Consider the following 14,806-nt stretch of genomic DNA (forward strand, 5'->3'; position numbering starts at 1 on the left):
ACAGACTGTGTTTCTTCTTTCTTTGAATTCCAAGTGTTGGGCATAAAAAAAAAATCCTTAGTGAACACCTAATAACAATAAAATTTAAACGTAACTTTCAAAACCTTTAAACATAACTTTCAAAAATATTCTACATGCCATCTACTCTTTCCTCTTCACCTTTATTTCTCTTAAAATGATCACTAGGAACCAAACTGGTTAAGTCTGACTGGTGATAAAATTTTAATAGTTTACCGTCTAAAATCATACAACCCATGATTCCAATTGTAACACTCAGGAGTTTCCGTTCCTCAACAAGTATCCATTAAATTAATTTGTTCCAATCAAAAAAAAAATGTCCATTAAAAATCACCTCCAAACCACAGAGCTTATGATATAACTCAAGAATAATCTCATATCATAATGCACCCCAATGTTCATAGCAGCACTATTTACAATAGCCAAGACATGGAAACAACCTAAATGTCCATCAACAGATGACTGGAAAAAGAAGTTGTGGTGTATATACACACAACAGACTACTACTCAGCCATAAAAAAGAATGAAATAATGTCACCTGCAGTAACATGGATGGTCCTAGAGATTTCATACCAAGTTAAGTAAGTCACACAAAGACAAATGTCATATGATATCATTTACATGTGGAATTTAAAATATGATACAAATGAACTTATTTACAAAACAGAAATAGGCTCACAGACATAGAAAACAAACTTATGGTTACCAAAAGGGAAAGCCGGGGAGAGATAAATTAGGAATTTTGGATTAGCAGATACAAACTACTACATACAAAACGGATAAACAAGGAGTCCTACTGTATAACACAGGGAACTACATTCAATATCTTCTAATAACCTATGATGTAAAAGAATATATATATGAACATATAACGGAATCACTTTGCTGTATACCAGAAACTAACACAACCTTGTAAATCAACTATTACTACAATTAAAAAAAGAGAATAATCTCTTATCAGAAAAAGTGATATGAAAAGCCATAAAGAAATCCTATTTCTAGGAAACCAAGAAGCACAGCTATGCTTAATTATGACTGAAGATGAACCATACTTACTTTAAATATTTAGATAAGGCATCACTTAATTCTTTAGGGATGTAATCTGATATCAGACCATAAGCATAACGAATATAATCCTCTGAAAGAAACAGAGAGTGAAAGAAAAAAAATTAGTAATAATTATGGCAGTTTTACAGCTAAATTGATGAGGGTTCAAGTTCTGGCGCTGTCTAGCCTCAGAGTCACTTAAGTTGTTAGTCTCAGTTTTCTTATTTGTGAAATGGGGATGCTCACATCTGTCTGTCAGAGTAGTGGGGTGACGTGACAGATGAGGTATCACGCAGGATGATACCAAAGACATGATGAAATAATAAAGTATATATAGTACAGTAGCTGCCCTCTCAACTATGGTTAGGAATTCAGAGTTCTTTTCTTAGTTGAGGTCCTTGAATACAAATAAAGTTCCAAAATCAGCTGTAACAATATGAAATATTCATGTCTTTTTAAAAGATTAATCTTTTCTGGGTCCATTTCAACACAAAATAAACCTAATTATTGAACAGTAATGAGAACACTTATTTAAGAGAAATAACATGTGATATATCCCTATTAAGTACTTGCATTATAAGAGTCCTGAACACTATATATACTTCCAAACCAATAAAATCCTTAAAAAATGTAAAAAACAAAACTCAGCACAGTGTATATTCATTACTTCTAAAGCATTTGGATTCTCCATATTAAAATGAAGCTCTGGTATCAGTTAAATACAGTTACATAAGAGAAAATCTGTTTTAAAGCCCTGTTGCTTAATTCAGTATTTTTTGCAGAATACTGGGGGTTAATCAAATTTAATAGATGGCATAATCACATGGGGATATAAACTACCAAACGCAATATCCCAGGTTTGTTGCCGGGATATTCAGTTTCTTCTTTTTTTCCCCTTTCTCTTCTACCATCAACGCTAGGATAACAATTTGCCTCAGTATTAGTTAGAAAGTGGCTGCTGCCTGGACCACCTGATCTCAAAAAGTCGTCAGTAAGAGATTTTCATTGCCAACATAGAACTGAAAGTTATCACTAGACCCTTCTTAAAAATCTGTTCATGGTTTTGAGTTATTAATTATCCAATGATTCATGAATAGACAAATAAAGTTATTTTCAGAAAACCAACATATCATCTGTTTGCTTCTGCTGGTAGCATCTCAAGCTAGAGATCTAAAAAAGGAAAGCGTGTAAAGAGTATAAAGCTTACTTAATGGTTGGGACCCTCAATAGCAATATCGCCAAGCCCAGATCCTTGTATTTAGAGGCTGGTACAAACACTGGACTCAGAGCAGAAGACCTGGCCTGCTAGCTAGGATGGATCATCTTGGATAAGTCATTTACTTCTCTGAGATCCTGGTTTTTCATTTTTAAAATTAGAAGATCTGTCTAAATAACCTCTAACACCCCTTCTTCTACTTTAACAAAAATCTACAGTTTTATCCATCCATACATCCGTCAAACCATTCATTTATCTCTGTCCGTCCATCCATCCATCCATCCATCCATCCATCTGTATCAGTCCTTTCTCTTCTGTTGTTAAAGCCCATCAGAGACACTGACACCTGGTAAACTCAGATGTCAAGGGCAAGCCCACCACTTCAGAATGGCAGGAGCCAGCTATCATCTGTATGTGCAAGGTGTTATAAAGCAGATTTCTGCAAATCAAAGACTGACTGAATTAGCATCAATTACCAACAGGCCACTGGTCCTAGTTTTATTTTTATTTTTTAATAAATAAACTCAGATGTTTTAGAGTTGTATACCTAGAACAAGGAACACTGAATTGGAGCTTGAAGTAAGAATCATTTCCGCCCTACCATTACAGAACGTTAATGGCGTTATATAGCTGCTTTTATTCAACCACATATATAAAAACAAGGGGACACTACACTGGAAAAAGCAAAATAATGTACCGTAATAATCTAAAAGAAAAAATTGCCAAGTGAATAAATTTTCGCCTAAAATCAAAATATTGAGACCTATGGTTGGACCTATGCTTCTTGAGAGTAAGATGCAAACAGATGCAGCTCACAGGAAACCCTTGTGCCAAACGAACATACAACAAAAGGTGATGAGCGCGGGCTTAACAGTCAGTCAAGCCCCGTTAGCCCCGCTCTACCAGGTACCAGCTGTGTGACTGCAGACAGTCGGGACTCTCACTGTAAAATGAGGCTTAGAGGGAGGGTCAGATGAGACAATGTGTGCACACTGGCGATAGTAAAAGGCTCGGCACACAACACGCCTGCAATAAATGACAGCCAGAGTTGTAAGTATTATTGTTACTATCAGTGCAAAATACATGTTTGTTGAATGAATGATTTAAGTATCAATTAGTGATAGGAATGATCTAGGGCAGAAATACATCTTGAGTCTGAAATAAAAGAAGCACCTGCCACGAGATCTATGAGAATGTATCGGCAAGAATGTGAAGCGTCTGAGACATTAAGATTTTAAATTGTCAGACAGGCACTTACACATCAGCAACTTACTCCAGAAAAAATAATTTCTGATGAAACGATTTACTTACCTTCCTTGTCACTGGAAACCTGATCACCGGAGAAAAATGCAGTGGACTGCACCCGGGCACTGACATTTATGTTGTTGGTTTTTAACGCTGCCACAGTCTGATTAACCTATGAAATAACCAAAAGGGGAATAACTGTATTTTCATCTAACTTTAGAAACCTATGACTTTCCAGATGTTCCTCAATCCACTGAATATCCAGGAAGAAGTATTTGAGGACCCAGAAATACCTTCACCAGACACCAGAAGATGAGAGATGGCTGCACACTGGAGAAAGGTGAGCAGTAGTGACAGCACTGTGAGCTGAGCTCAATACATGGGCTTTCTGAGGCCTACATGGTGTGAGAGCACTGACTCTGAAGGCAGGCTGCTTGGGTTTGCTCTGTGACCATAGGCTAGTCACTTACCCTCTCTGTGCCTCTATCTATGAAATGGGGATCAAGACAGTACCTCACAGGACTGTTGTGAGCATTAAATGAGTTAACATATGTTGAGCCCTTAGAAAAAAACATGGTACAAAGCTTACATGTAATGATTTTCTAAACAGAATAAAATAATATGAGTTTCTCACTTCCTAGGAATTTAAGAAAGGAAACACAATAAATATAAACTTCACGTTATTACCATTTGCTAAGAGCAAAAACTAAATGCCAAAATTCTGCTCTGCACTTATCCTCATTCTTCACCTACATAGAATTCTACTAGTGGAAATACTATTAGTGCAAATAAAAAGAGAAACACAGCCACTTTTCACATCTTTTCACTGTTTTGTACATAGGAGCCTGATTAATTCTGCAAGGTTCATTTCCATGTTCCCAGGTTTCCAGTGTGCCCAGGAACATGACATGACAAACATGTTTTTCATATACAAGACAGAAGAGAATCTTAGGAATCAGTCTGTAGCTGGTATCCATTGAACTTGCAAAAACTTTGTCATTAAAAGATCTGGTCTGGTGAGATTCTGAATCACTGTGAAAGTTCACAGTATCTTTAGACCAGTGGCTTTTTGTTTACTATATCCACAGTAAGAAACACACAGCAACCCAATACCCAAAAACATATATAAATATGTTTCACAGAGCCATACTTATTACTTGTCCTTACTCTGTGCTATCTTTAAGTATATCCTATCCTGTCCTATCCCATTCCATGAGAATTACTAGTTGTGATCTACTAAATTGACTTGAAAAACACTGCCCATGCCCTTATATTAGGTCTAATTCTTAGGATCACTAAAATACAGGGTTTGCCTGGAAGATGACCCCCATCAGCAACCAGACACTTCCTCTTGGCCTGAATCCCGTCTGCCTGGTCCCCTGGCAGGCCGTGTGTGAGCAGCATCAACCTCTGAGACACCTGCAGGGCTGACCGCAGCAAAGGCACGTAGCCCTGGGATGAGCCGGCTTGGAAGGCTCAAATCTTCACCAGCAAATAGCAAGAAACTCTTCACTCAGTGGTGAGGATAGCGGGGAAGTGAGGATGCAGGTCAAAGGAATACATCAAGCTAAGTCCAGAGAGACATGAGTTAGGGAGAATGAAAAGTCCTTCTCACACTTGGCGGTCTTTGTTACAGCTTCTCTCTTGTAGTTGGATGTACAAGATGGTGTTTGGGTTCAGACTTAACACCTTCTCTAAAGATGTTTAAAAAGGAGCATTAAACTCTGTCTGCCACAAGGCACTAAAGAGGTACTGTACCTTTTTTTCCAGCCATTTTAATGTCTTCTCTTTGCTGTACTTGTAATATTTCTTTTTGTCTATTTCTGTATTAAATTAAAAAAATGCAGTGGATTAAACAAAAAATAAACTCATAACATTAATATCATACACAAGATAACAATTTTAAAATATTTTATAATATTTTATATTCTTGAAAAACTCAATTTATAACCCTGAGAACATACTTGAGACATTAAAAAAAAGGCTCTGAACAGAACTGGGGTACCCCTGGTTTCATCCAACTATTAGATGAGTAGGAATTTAAGAACATTATCAAGTGATACAGTAGTTCTCATCACAAGGAAAATTTTTTTTATCTTCTTTTTATTGTATCTATATGAGACGGTGGATGTTAACTAAACCTACTTGAGACAATCATTTCACAATATATGTAAATCAAACCATGATGCTGTACAAATTAAACCTACACAGTGATGTATGTCAATTATTTCTCAGGAAGACTGAAAACAATTATACAAATAAATCTGGAGGAAAGGTAATCTTTCAATTGAAGTGTAATTGACATATAATATCATATTAGTTTCAGGTGTGCAGCATAGTGATTTGATATTCATGTACATTCTGAAATGGTCGCCACAATAAGTCTAGTTATGCCCGAAAAGGTAATTTTTAAAACTCAGCCGATTAACATAGCAAGCAACCTTCATTTTTGTGAGTAACTTTAAGCTCACCTCAATTTTCAATGAAAGACTTCTTTTCTAAATAAAAAAGGAAATCTCAAGAAAGAAAACTGAAGCTAAATGCAGATGCCTATGAAGTTACTGCATACATTCAGGAAAAGAATCTTGTTAACTACTTAGTACTGTTCTGGTGGGATTACCGGAGAAAGAAGAAAAGATCTGTCTATCTTTTAATGTATTACCAGCATATCCATAGCCATTTCAGGGGAATTTAGATTTATGATAGACTCAATTTATGGGTATAAAAGTTTCATCTCTTATAAATTATACTTCCTCTCCTCACAATCCAGCTAGCTTTATATACATTATATATTGTATATATATACACACACGCACATATAAATAACAGCTTAATGTCATATGTGGTCTATGACATTAAGCCATTATTTCCTTGGTAACACTTCATTCATGGGGTTTCTTGCTTTCTGTGCAAGCAGCAGAGGCAGCACTTCCACTCCCAGCCTCCTGCCTCCATGCAGGAGTTATTTCTGTGACCCCTGGAATTCCCACGGCCAGATGCAAACTCGCCACATGTGACTCTGCTGGAGTTACACAGGACGACGCTTTCTCTTTCCTCCGTAATCATGGTGGGAAACGGAAACCGCTTATTGAGGGATCATTTTCTGCAGTCTGTTAAACTGCTTGAGTTTCACTGAAGGTTTGTCTGGGGAGGGGCTGGCCGGGGGTCTTGTACATTTCCTCCCCGTTTCAGCCTGTGGTTGTCAACACTGCGGGCAACAGGAGGCAGATGGAGTTGGGCTGGACCCTCGCACCCATCTCCTCAGGATGTGTCACTGGAATAATGAAAATGAAATAATGAAAATGCAGGAGTTTGAGAATTCGAAGGCACAGTGCCTGCTCTCCTGGAGCCAGGACGGCCTGGCAAACAGCCTGCTAAGGAACCAAGGCACTAGAGACTGGACTCAACCTCTCCGGAGTTGATGTAATATTTCTTTGCACAAATATAGAGGAAATTCTGAGAGCATACAGCAATCACTCAATACACGCACACTGCTGAATGAGCCTCAGATGTTCTGATCATTGCCTGGGACAATCTCCACAGCTCAGTGGTCATGTCTCTCCTAAGAATCCTACCCTGACTCTGCCACTCTCTTTTCTCTTGCCTCTACCTCCAAATTTCCTGAAAGGATGTTCCACAATCTGCCACAGCTTCCCTTCCTCTCGCTCACTCCCTGAACCCCTTGCAGGCCCCTCCTTTTCCTCTAGAAATGGCTCTTTCAGAAGAAGGAGGACTGGGCTCTGAACTGTATTGCTGGGGCTCCCACACACCCAGCACACGATGTCACCTCGGGAAGTCACCTACTGAATGATAATGATGCACAACAGCTGGCACACAGCACATACGTAACATTAGTGAAGAAAAAATGAAATGATAACTTGATGTTAACAGTAACATCAGAAACTAGTGTAAATTCAGGCCTGTGCTAAATTCTTTATACACATTTCTTCATACACACATTGAATGCTCAGAATGAATCTCAGGTGAAAACTACTATTCGTCCCTGTCTCAAAAGACTAAGGTTTGAGTGAGGGTAAAGAAATTGTTCAAAGCCACGGAGCTGGTGAGCGGGAGCATCCAATCCCTTCTCAAGCTACCTTCAGAGCCATGGGTCTGCTGTTCACTTTGCTGAGATCAATTAGCCCTCACCCTCCTCAGTACTTCTGACCCTTTCTTTGTGGGAAAACACTCCACCATGGTTCTGTAAAACCTTTCTCTTGGTCTTTCTAATACCTTTTCCTCTGATTCTTTTCCAGCTCCACTGCACCCTCCGTGGACGCTAACTTGTATCTTTCTCCAGGGGTGACTTCATCCCGTCTCAGAAAGAATAAGCAAACTCATCCAGGAAGCCCTGGGCTGAGGCTCTTCCTCCCAAACCACCCTCCTGGTCACTCAGGCTCCAGTCACTCCTGCTTTGCTTCCTACATTCCATCACTGCATTCCACGGGAGACGGGAAGGAGCCAACATTATCTTGCAGGGAACAACGAGAGAGGAAAAAGCAAAAACCAAAATCAAACCAAAACAAACCCCAAAACAAAAACGCTGCCTGAAATCAAACGCTTAACTCCTTGTGCTGGATAAGTAATTATTTTATTATTATTATTTTTTAAAAACAACTTAGGAATGGTGTTCACATGATTAACACATCCATTTGAAGTGTACCATCTGAGGAGTATGGACAAATGTCTACATACAGTCACGTAACCATCACCGCAAAAAGTGCCCCTGAGCTTGCAGACAACTCTCTTATCCCCGCACAGACCTCAGGTACCACTGATCTGCTGTGATTACAGATTAGTTTTTACTGTATTCTAGAACATCACAGAAATGGAATCAGATGCAGTAAGTACTTTTTTGTGATGCTCTTCTTTTACTCAACATGGTTTCTGTGAGATGCTTCCATGCTGCTGTTTCTTGCAATAGCTCCTTCCATTGTGCTATGGAGTAGTGCCCTGCGTACCGATACCCCACACACCTACTGAGGGGCATTTAGGTTGTTTCCAGTTTGAGGCTATTTTGAAAAAGTTGCTATGAAACCAAAAGGCTGCTCTGAACATTCCTGCACAAATCTTTGAGACACTTATCTTCCTTAAGTCTTGGGTAAACACCTAGGAGTAGAATTACTGTGTCGTAAGAAAGTGTCAGGTGGTTATATACAATTTTACGCTTCCACTAGCCAGGCAGATGAGTTCTAGTTGTTCCATAACTTATTGGTGTTGTCTGTCTGTTTTATTTCAGTGACTCTGATGGATATTAATGATATTTCCTTGTGGTTTTAATTTATATTTCTCTGGTGACTAATGATACTGAACATCTTTTCATGTGCCATATTCATAAATCTACTTTAGTGAAGTGTCTGCTCAAACATTTTGCTGATTTTTTTTTTACTGGGTTGTATATTATCTTATTTTTGTGTTAAAAGAGTTCTTTATATATTTGGTATATATATATCTTTTATCAGATATATGTCTTATAAATACTTTATTCCAACTGTAGCTTAGCTTCTTTCTTTTCTTAATGGTATCTTTCAAAAAACAGAAGATACTAATTTTGATGAAACGTCAACAAAATTTTTTTTATGGTTAGTGGTTTTTGCGTTCTACAAAATCTTTGCTATCTGAGGTCACAAAGTTTTCCTTCTATGTCTTCTCCCAGAAATTCAATAGTTTTCATTTTTGCATTTAAGTTATTGATCCATTTCAAGTTAATTTTTCTGTATGACTCTGAGAAGAGGGTCAAAGTTAATTGTTTTTCATATGGATATCCAATTTTTCCAGGTCATTTGTTGAAAAGATTATTCTTTCTCCCATTGAATTATTCTGACACCACTGGGAAAAAAACAATTGGATATATAAATGTGGGTCCACTTCTGTTCTCTCTGTTTTGTTCCATTTATCTATTTATTTATCCTTATACCCATACCATACTTTCTTGATCACTGTAGCTTTACAGTAAGTCTTGAAATCAGGTTGTGTTAAGTTCCCCAATTTTGTTCTTCTTTTTCAAAATTATTTTGGTTATTGCAGGTCCTTTGCATAGTCATATAAATTCTAGAATCAGCTTATCAATTTCTATAAAAAAAAAAAAAGCCTGATAGGCATTCTATTAAATCTATAGATCACTCTGGAGAGAATGGACATTTTAACAATACTGAGTCTTCCAATTCATGAACATGGTATATATCTCTATTTACTTAATTCTTTAATTTCTCTCTGCAGTGTTTTATAATGTTCAGTGTACTTGTCTTGTATATATTGTTACATTTATCCCTAGAACATCATGATTTTTTAATATTATAAATGGTATGCTTTTATTCCATTGTCCAATTGTTCACTGCTAATATATAGAAATAAAATTGATTTTTTTATCCTTAAAGTATAGTAGAATTCACCACTGAAGCCAGCTGGGCCTGGAGTTTTTTTCTTAGGAAGTTTTTAAATTACAAATTTATTTCTGACTAAACGTTCCCTGGACAAGATGATCACTAAGAAATATCCAGCTTGACTATCCCAAAATGCTAAACAAGAAACAAGTGCATAAACTACTGCTTAATTTTAAAGTTTACACATTCTGATAAGCAAGGTGGTTTATATATTCACAAAGGCCACAGATTACCTACAATTATGAAAAATACGGTAACATGTTCAATTGTACCCTGAATTTAATATTTGCAAGAGTTTGTGAGTTAGATAATATGTGCACATGCTAGAAAGTTTTCTTTCCCTAATGTGTCTGGTGCCTATAAAACTGGTCTTAAACATCTGGAAAGATTGAGTTTACAAAATAAAGATGGAATAAAAAGGAGTCCACAATTAAATAACATGTTCAGCAATTGGGTAATCAGTTCACAAACTTGAATTTCCCTGATGTATTGTTGAACAAACTGCCTGCAGCACATTTTCACATCTCCTTTCTAAATGTTTTCCACAACTGAGAAATTCATATGGTCCCTCCCCCACCCCCCCGCCTCCTGGGGATAGAAACTTGGCAACTGTACTTGGGGTATTTTAATCAGGTAAGTTTTCCCGGCTCTTTCTGTTAATCAAATCGGACAGCGCAGTGCAGCTTTTGCTTGCAATATGAAACAGAGTGTTACACTCAAGACGAGGTTCATAACCCTTTATTAGTCCTTTCCCTTGTCATCTCTCCACTGAATGGGAGCTTTTTTGGCAAGAAACGTGCTAAGCCCCAGAGCTAGCAAACGGAGACACATCGTTTCCTTCACTAATAAAGCATAAAGCAGGCAGTGCTAACTAACTAAGGTCACCATCATTTAGGATGAGAACAACTGGGGCTGGGTTTATTCGGCAGGGAGAAGGCAGGGGGAAGGTTCTCATAAAGCTAGCAGACTTAGCCAGATCTTTAATGCCACAGACTTTTGACACAGCATCTGGAATCTAATATCAAAATAGCTGGCTGGGGAATTTGAACATTTCAGGTTTTTGCTCTGTCTGCACAGTGCCTGTGGAGAGGATGAAGTGAAAAAACACCAGCTTCCTTCTTTCTCTTCATTCCCTGGCATGGGTAGTACCTGATCACTCTTCAGCAGTCTTCTATATGTTCCTTATTTAAAAACCCTAGCAATAAAATACAGAGAATAGAACCAAACACTAACTTTAAAAGGAACAAAAATCTAAATTCAAATAAGCAGCCAGGACCCAAGGCAATCGCTAAAAGAGGGTGCCCAGAAAACAGAAAGCTCACAGGCAGGACACGGACCGTCTTTTCCTTCAGCTGCAGAAGCTCCCGCTGCCTCCTGTCCTGTCTCTCTCTTTGCCTAGCAAAGAGAAATTGTTAAGAGCGGATATACAAGATTTTTTTTTTAAAGTAAGTTTTTAATTTTACAGGAGACAACACCTAAAAACTCTAACAGTCTCTTGGAAGTATTACAGACAGACGTAAGAGGAAAGGAAAGAGTTTGCTGTCGGACGGACACGGGTTCGAATCTTGATTCTGCCACTTCAAGATCTATGATGTTACTCAGTGTGCTTAAACTCTTTGAGCCTCAATTCCTTCATTTGTAAAAATTCAGGCTCTAATAACAATGAAAGGGAATTACTCCAAGAATTCAGTAACATATGTAGAACAACATGCATAGAGATGATATATAATAATTATCAATATATGGTAGATATTTTTATTATTATCTGATTATCCTCATTCTCCTGCTTAAACCTCTTGAGCATATATTAATCAATGGACCATCAAACAAATGCGTATTGGTTACTTACTGTGTACCTAGTACTGAAACATCAGCAAAGAATTAAAAATCTCCAGCTCAGAAGCCTTAATGGTACTAACATTTACTGAGCACTTACACTACAGCCAGCACTTTCTGGGCATTGATTTACTTGTATTATTTCATTTAATTTCTGAAGCATCTCTTGGTGGTAGATCCTAGTTACATTAGCTGCAATACTTGAATAATGTTCATATGCTGGTCATTTAGAGATCGCAACATTGTAAAGCTAAGAGAAGGAAAGCTTTACTTTCTGATTTAGAACAACCTTGCAGAGGACTAACTACAATGGATGGCAGAATATGAGGGATACACTTAAGCCTTCAAACTCTTCATCTTACAGATCAAGGATGCTAAAAAGTTTGATTTGCTAGAAACTATGAAGCAAACACAGTTAAAATTTTTCTTGTAGGCCATCAGATCCTGAGATCAGATTACCAAATTGTTCATAAAGAAGTTCCTTCCCTGAAAGAGATATGAAGCAAATATAACAAAATATTAACAGTGGTTGGTTATTGTGGTTGGGGACAAATAATATTTGCAGTTTTTGACTCTTGAGTTTTTCTGTACCTTTAAATTTCTTAATTTAAAAAAAACGGCTTCACCTGCCCATGTACTTTCCTTTTCAAAGCAGATATATTATCGACCTTTATACCTACCAGGTTTCTAAAAACTCTACGCCTCAAATTTTTCTTTCTTTCTTTTTCAGTGATAGTAAGGCAGAACGAAGTAACAGGTTACATTACACATGGTAAAAGATGTAAGCAGTTCTTCAGAAGTCTTGGTACTTTCTTTATAATTTAATTTTTCCCCTAATGATCTACATTCTGTAAATCTTAAATTAATGGAAGATTTAAAAACAAGAAATAATAAGATCTCTCATTCCTCAACCGTCAAGAAGGCCTCTTCATCAAAATAGACATAAGCAATTCCACGTTACTTGCTTCACCCCTTGATGCAGAATACAAATATGTGAAATATTTTTCTTTATGTCAGTTCTGTGTACAAGGACAGCATACTAAGACAGACATCATTTTCTGTGAAGATCCACAGGTAAATGCACGGTATTTTGAAGTTCATAAGTGGTTATTTAGAGCTGGTCAAACAAGACAAGTGTAGGGCATGCACTTTCTATTACAGCAGAACTTGCACAAGTCAGGCAACGTTGAGAGGTGAAAGAGATTAGGACAGGAGTTCAGATGATGATTCAACAAATGGTCAGGGGTTAGTGAGCAAGGAGGAAGGAACGGGAGAGTGGGAAGCTCTGGCTTTGAAACCCAGGCTGCAAGCAAACAAATGCCAGCATGGTAATATTATTTCTGAATGGTATTACTATTTCAGATTCTGAGTTTCTGGGTTTTGGTTTAAGATAACTGTTCTTATACAGTTATTAGAGTTTTAAATCATGAGTTAATTGCATTTTCAACTTCTGTTAACCTGGCAAAATTAAAATGACTTGTAATTATTCCTCACTGCGTTGGCTTTCAGAAATGGTTATGAGCAACTTCACCTGTCACCCACAAAAAGATTACTGTCCCCTGCTGAGCTCAGAATCAGGGAATGTCTTTAATGGGACTGCTTTGATAAAAACCTGGGCACCACACACCCCTCTGATCCAAAACAGAGCTCTAAGTCCGGCCAAGTATGAATTTAGTAGACCCTCCAAATGTGAAATGCAGTGAATGAGGTTACCCCCTTTCCCACCATAAGCTTACATTTCTTGGAATCACCACTTTCATGGTCGCAGAAGAACTGCCATAGTCGGCCAAACCAGCTCTAACCCCAAGTAACCACAACTTAGCCTGTTGTTTTGGTTCTCACACTGTTTCCATATTAACCCTGAAACTACCTGGATGATTTTTTGAGACACTGATGCTAAGTCTGTATGGTATTTCTAACCGGTCAAAACATAGTCACACATTGCCTCACTTCCTCCCCTCAAAGTTCAAGTGTATAGGATCTAAAATTCATCTCTGTTACCCCGTCTTCCCCTCCCACCCATGTCCCCTGTCTCCAGGAGGCCTCCTTGACACATCCGTGGGTCAAGGCACAAACCCAGAAGTCATCCTTGATTTTTCCTCCTCGACCATCGTCCAATCAACACATGAGCTTGCTACTTCCCTCTCCTGAGCTCAGGCAACTCTCCTCTCCCGCCCAGACCACTGCAGCATCCCCGTGAATCAGCCTTAGCTTCACACACAATAGCACTGTCCTCTTAAAACTCTGCTGACACTCACTACCATTAGGTCAAGTCCAGACACATATTAGGCCCTTCGCCACCTGAACCCCTGCCCAGCACTCTCACCCATCCTTTCCTTAAAACCTGAATGTATCCTTGAACTTCTTGGAACCTGCTAAGCATGACAGACTTCCATATGTCCACACTGCTGCTCTGACATCCTCCACTTAGAGGTTATTTCCCACAGGAGAGCAACGCACTTCCCACCTACCCGCCCTCCCCACCCCCCACACTTCCCTTACTCCCTACTGTCACTGCCCTATTTGTCATTCACCTCCATCAGAGTCGAAGCAAAGTGAGGGAAAGGATAATATTTTATTTATAACTATCCCCAGGGCCTGGTTCTTGTGCTCAACATATGCTTCTTAGCAGGTGCTCAATAAATGTTTCCTGAATCAATAAAGGCATAGATTTTATGCAGTTTTACAAATGAGAAACCTGGGGCAGAAAGCAGCAGTGACTTACCTAAAGTCACAGACTAGTTCAGAGAAGAACTGAGACTACAGCCTGAGCCCAGGCCCTGTAGGAAACAGGCCACCACCCTTCACGGGATGAATTTCGCAGACTGGACAAGCCAGTGCAGTAGGATGACTACTGGCAACCGGGGGTGGGGGGGTGGGAGGAGCCTCCAGGGGCGAGCCTGAATGGCAGCTTCCCTGTCTATGACCCACACAGAACCAGCAGTGTCCTGGGGGCCCGCGAGTGCCAGCATCGCGTCCCGGGGGCCCGCGAGCCGCTGCACTTCCACACAGATGCGCAGCCTTTCCAGCAGCCGCAAGCCTGCTTTCAAGGGCCATACAC

The 14,806-nt window shown here is 38.8% G+C and overlaps 1 protein-coding gene and 1 long non-coding RNA gene across 10 annotated transcripts in view; both read right to left on the reverse strand.

Annotated features, from left to right (window-relative positions):
- The window catches only part of RNASEH2B (ribonuclease H2 subunit B), a 74,055-nt gene that overhangs the window by 16,899 nt on the left and 42,350 nt on the right, over positions 1-14,806 (reverse strand). For all 9 annotated transcript variants that reach the window (XM_074378128.1, XM_074378130.1, XM_074378134.1 and 6 more), the window contains 3 exons: positions 5,285-5,349; positions 3,593-3,698; positions 1,075-1,156 (listed from right to left, as the gene is read on the reverse strand). In XM_074378128.1, coding sequence (XP_074234229.1) covers positions 1,075-1,156; positions 3,593-3,698; positions 5,285-5,349 — 253 coding nt within the window. The remainder of the gene's footprint in view (positions 1-1,074; positions 1,157-3,592; positions 3,699-5,284; positions 5,350-14,806) is intronic.
- Positions 8,890-14,805, reverse strand: LOC141579754 (uncharacterized). The gene is made up of 2 exons (XR_012511686.1): positions 11,247-14,805; positions 8,890-11,104 (listed from the first exon to the last, which is right to left on the reverse strand). It is a non-coding gene; the product is annotated as an uncharacterized LOC141579754 (long non-coding RNA).

The sequence above is a fragment of the Camelus bactrianus genome, chromosome 14, assembly GCF_048773025.1.
Source record: "Camelus bactrianus isolate YW-2024 breed Bactrian camel chromosome 14, ASM4877302v1, whole genome shotgun sequence".
NCBI classification, from domain to species: Eukaryota; Metazoa; Chordata; class Mammalia; order Artiodactyla; family Camelidae; genus Camelus; species Camelus bactrianus.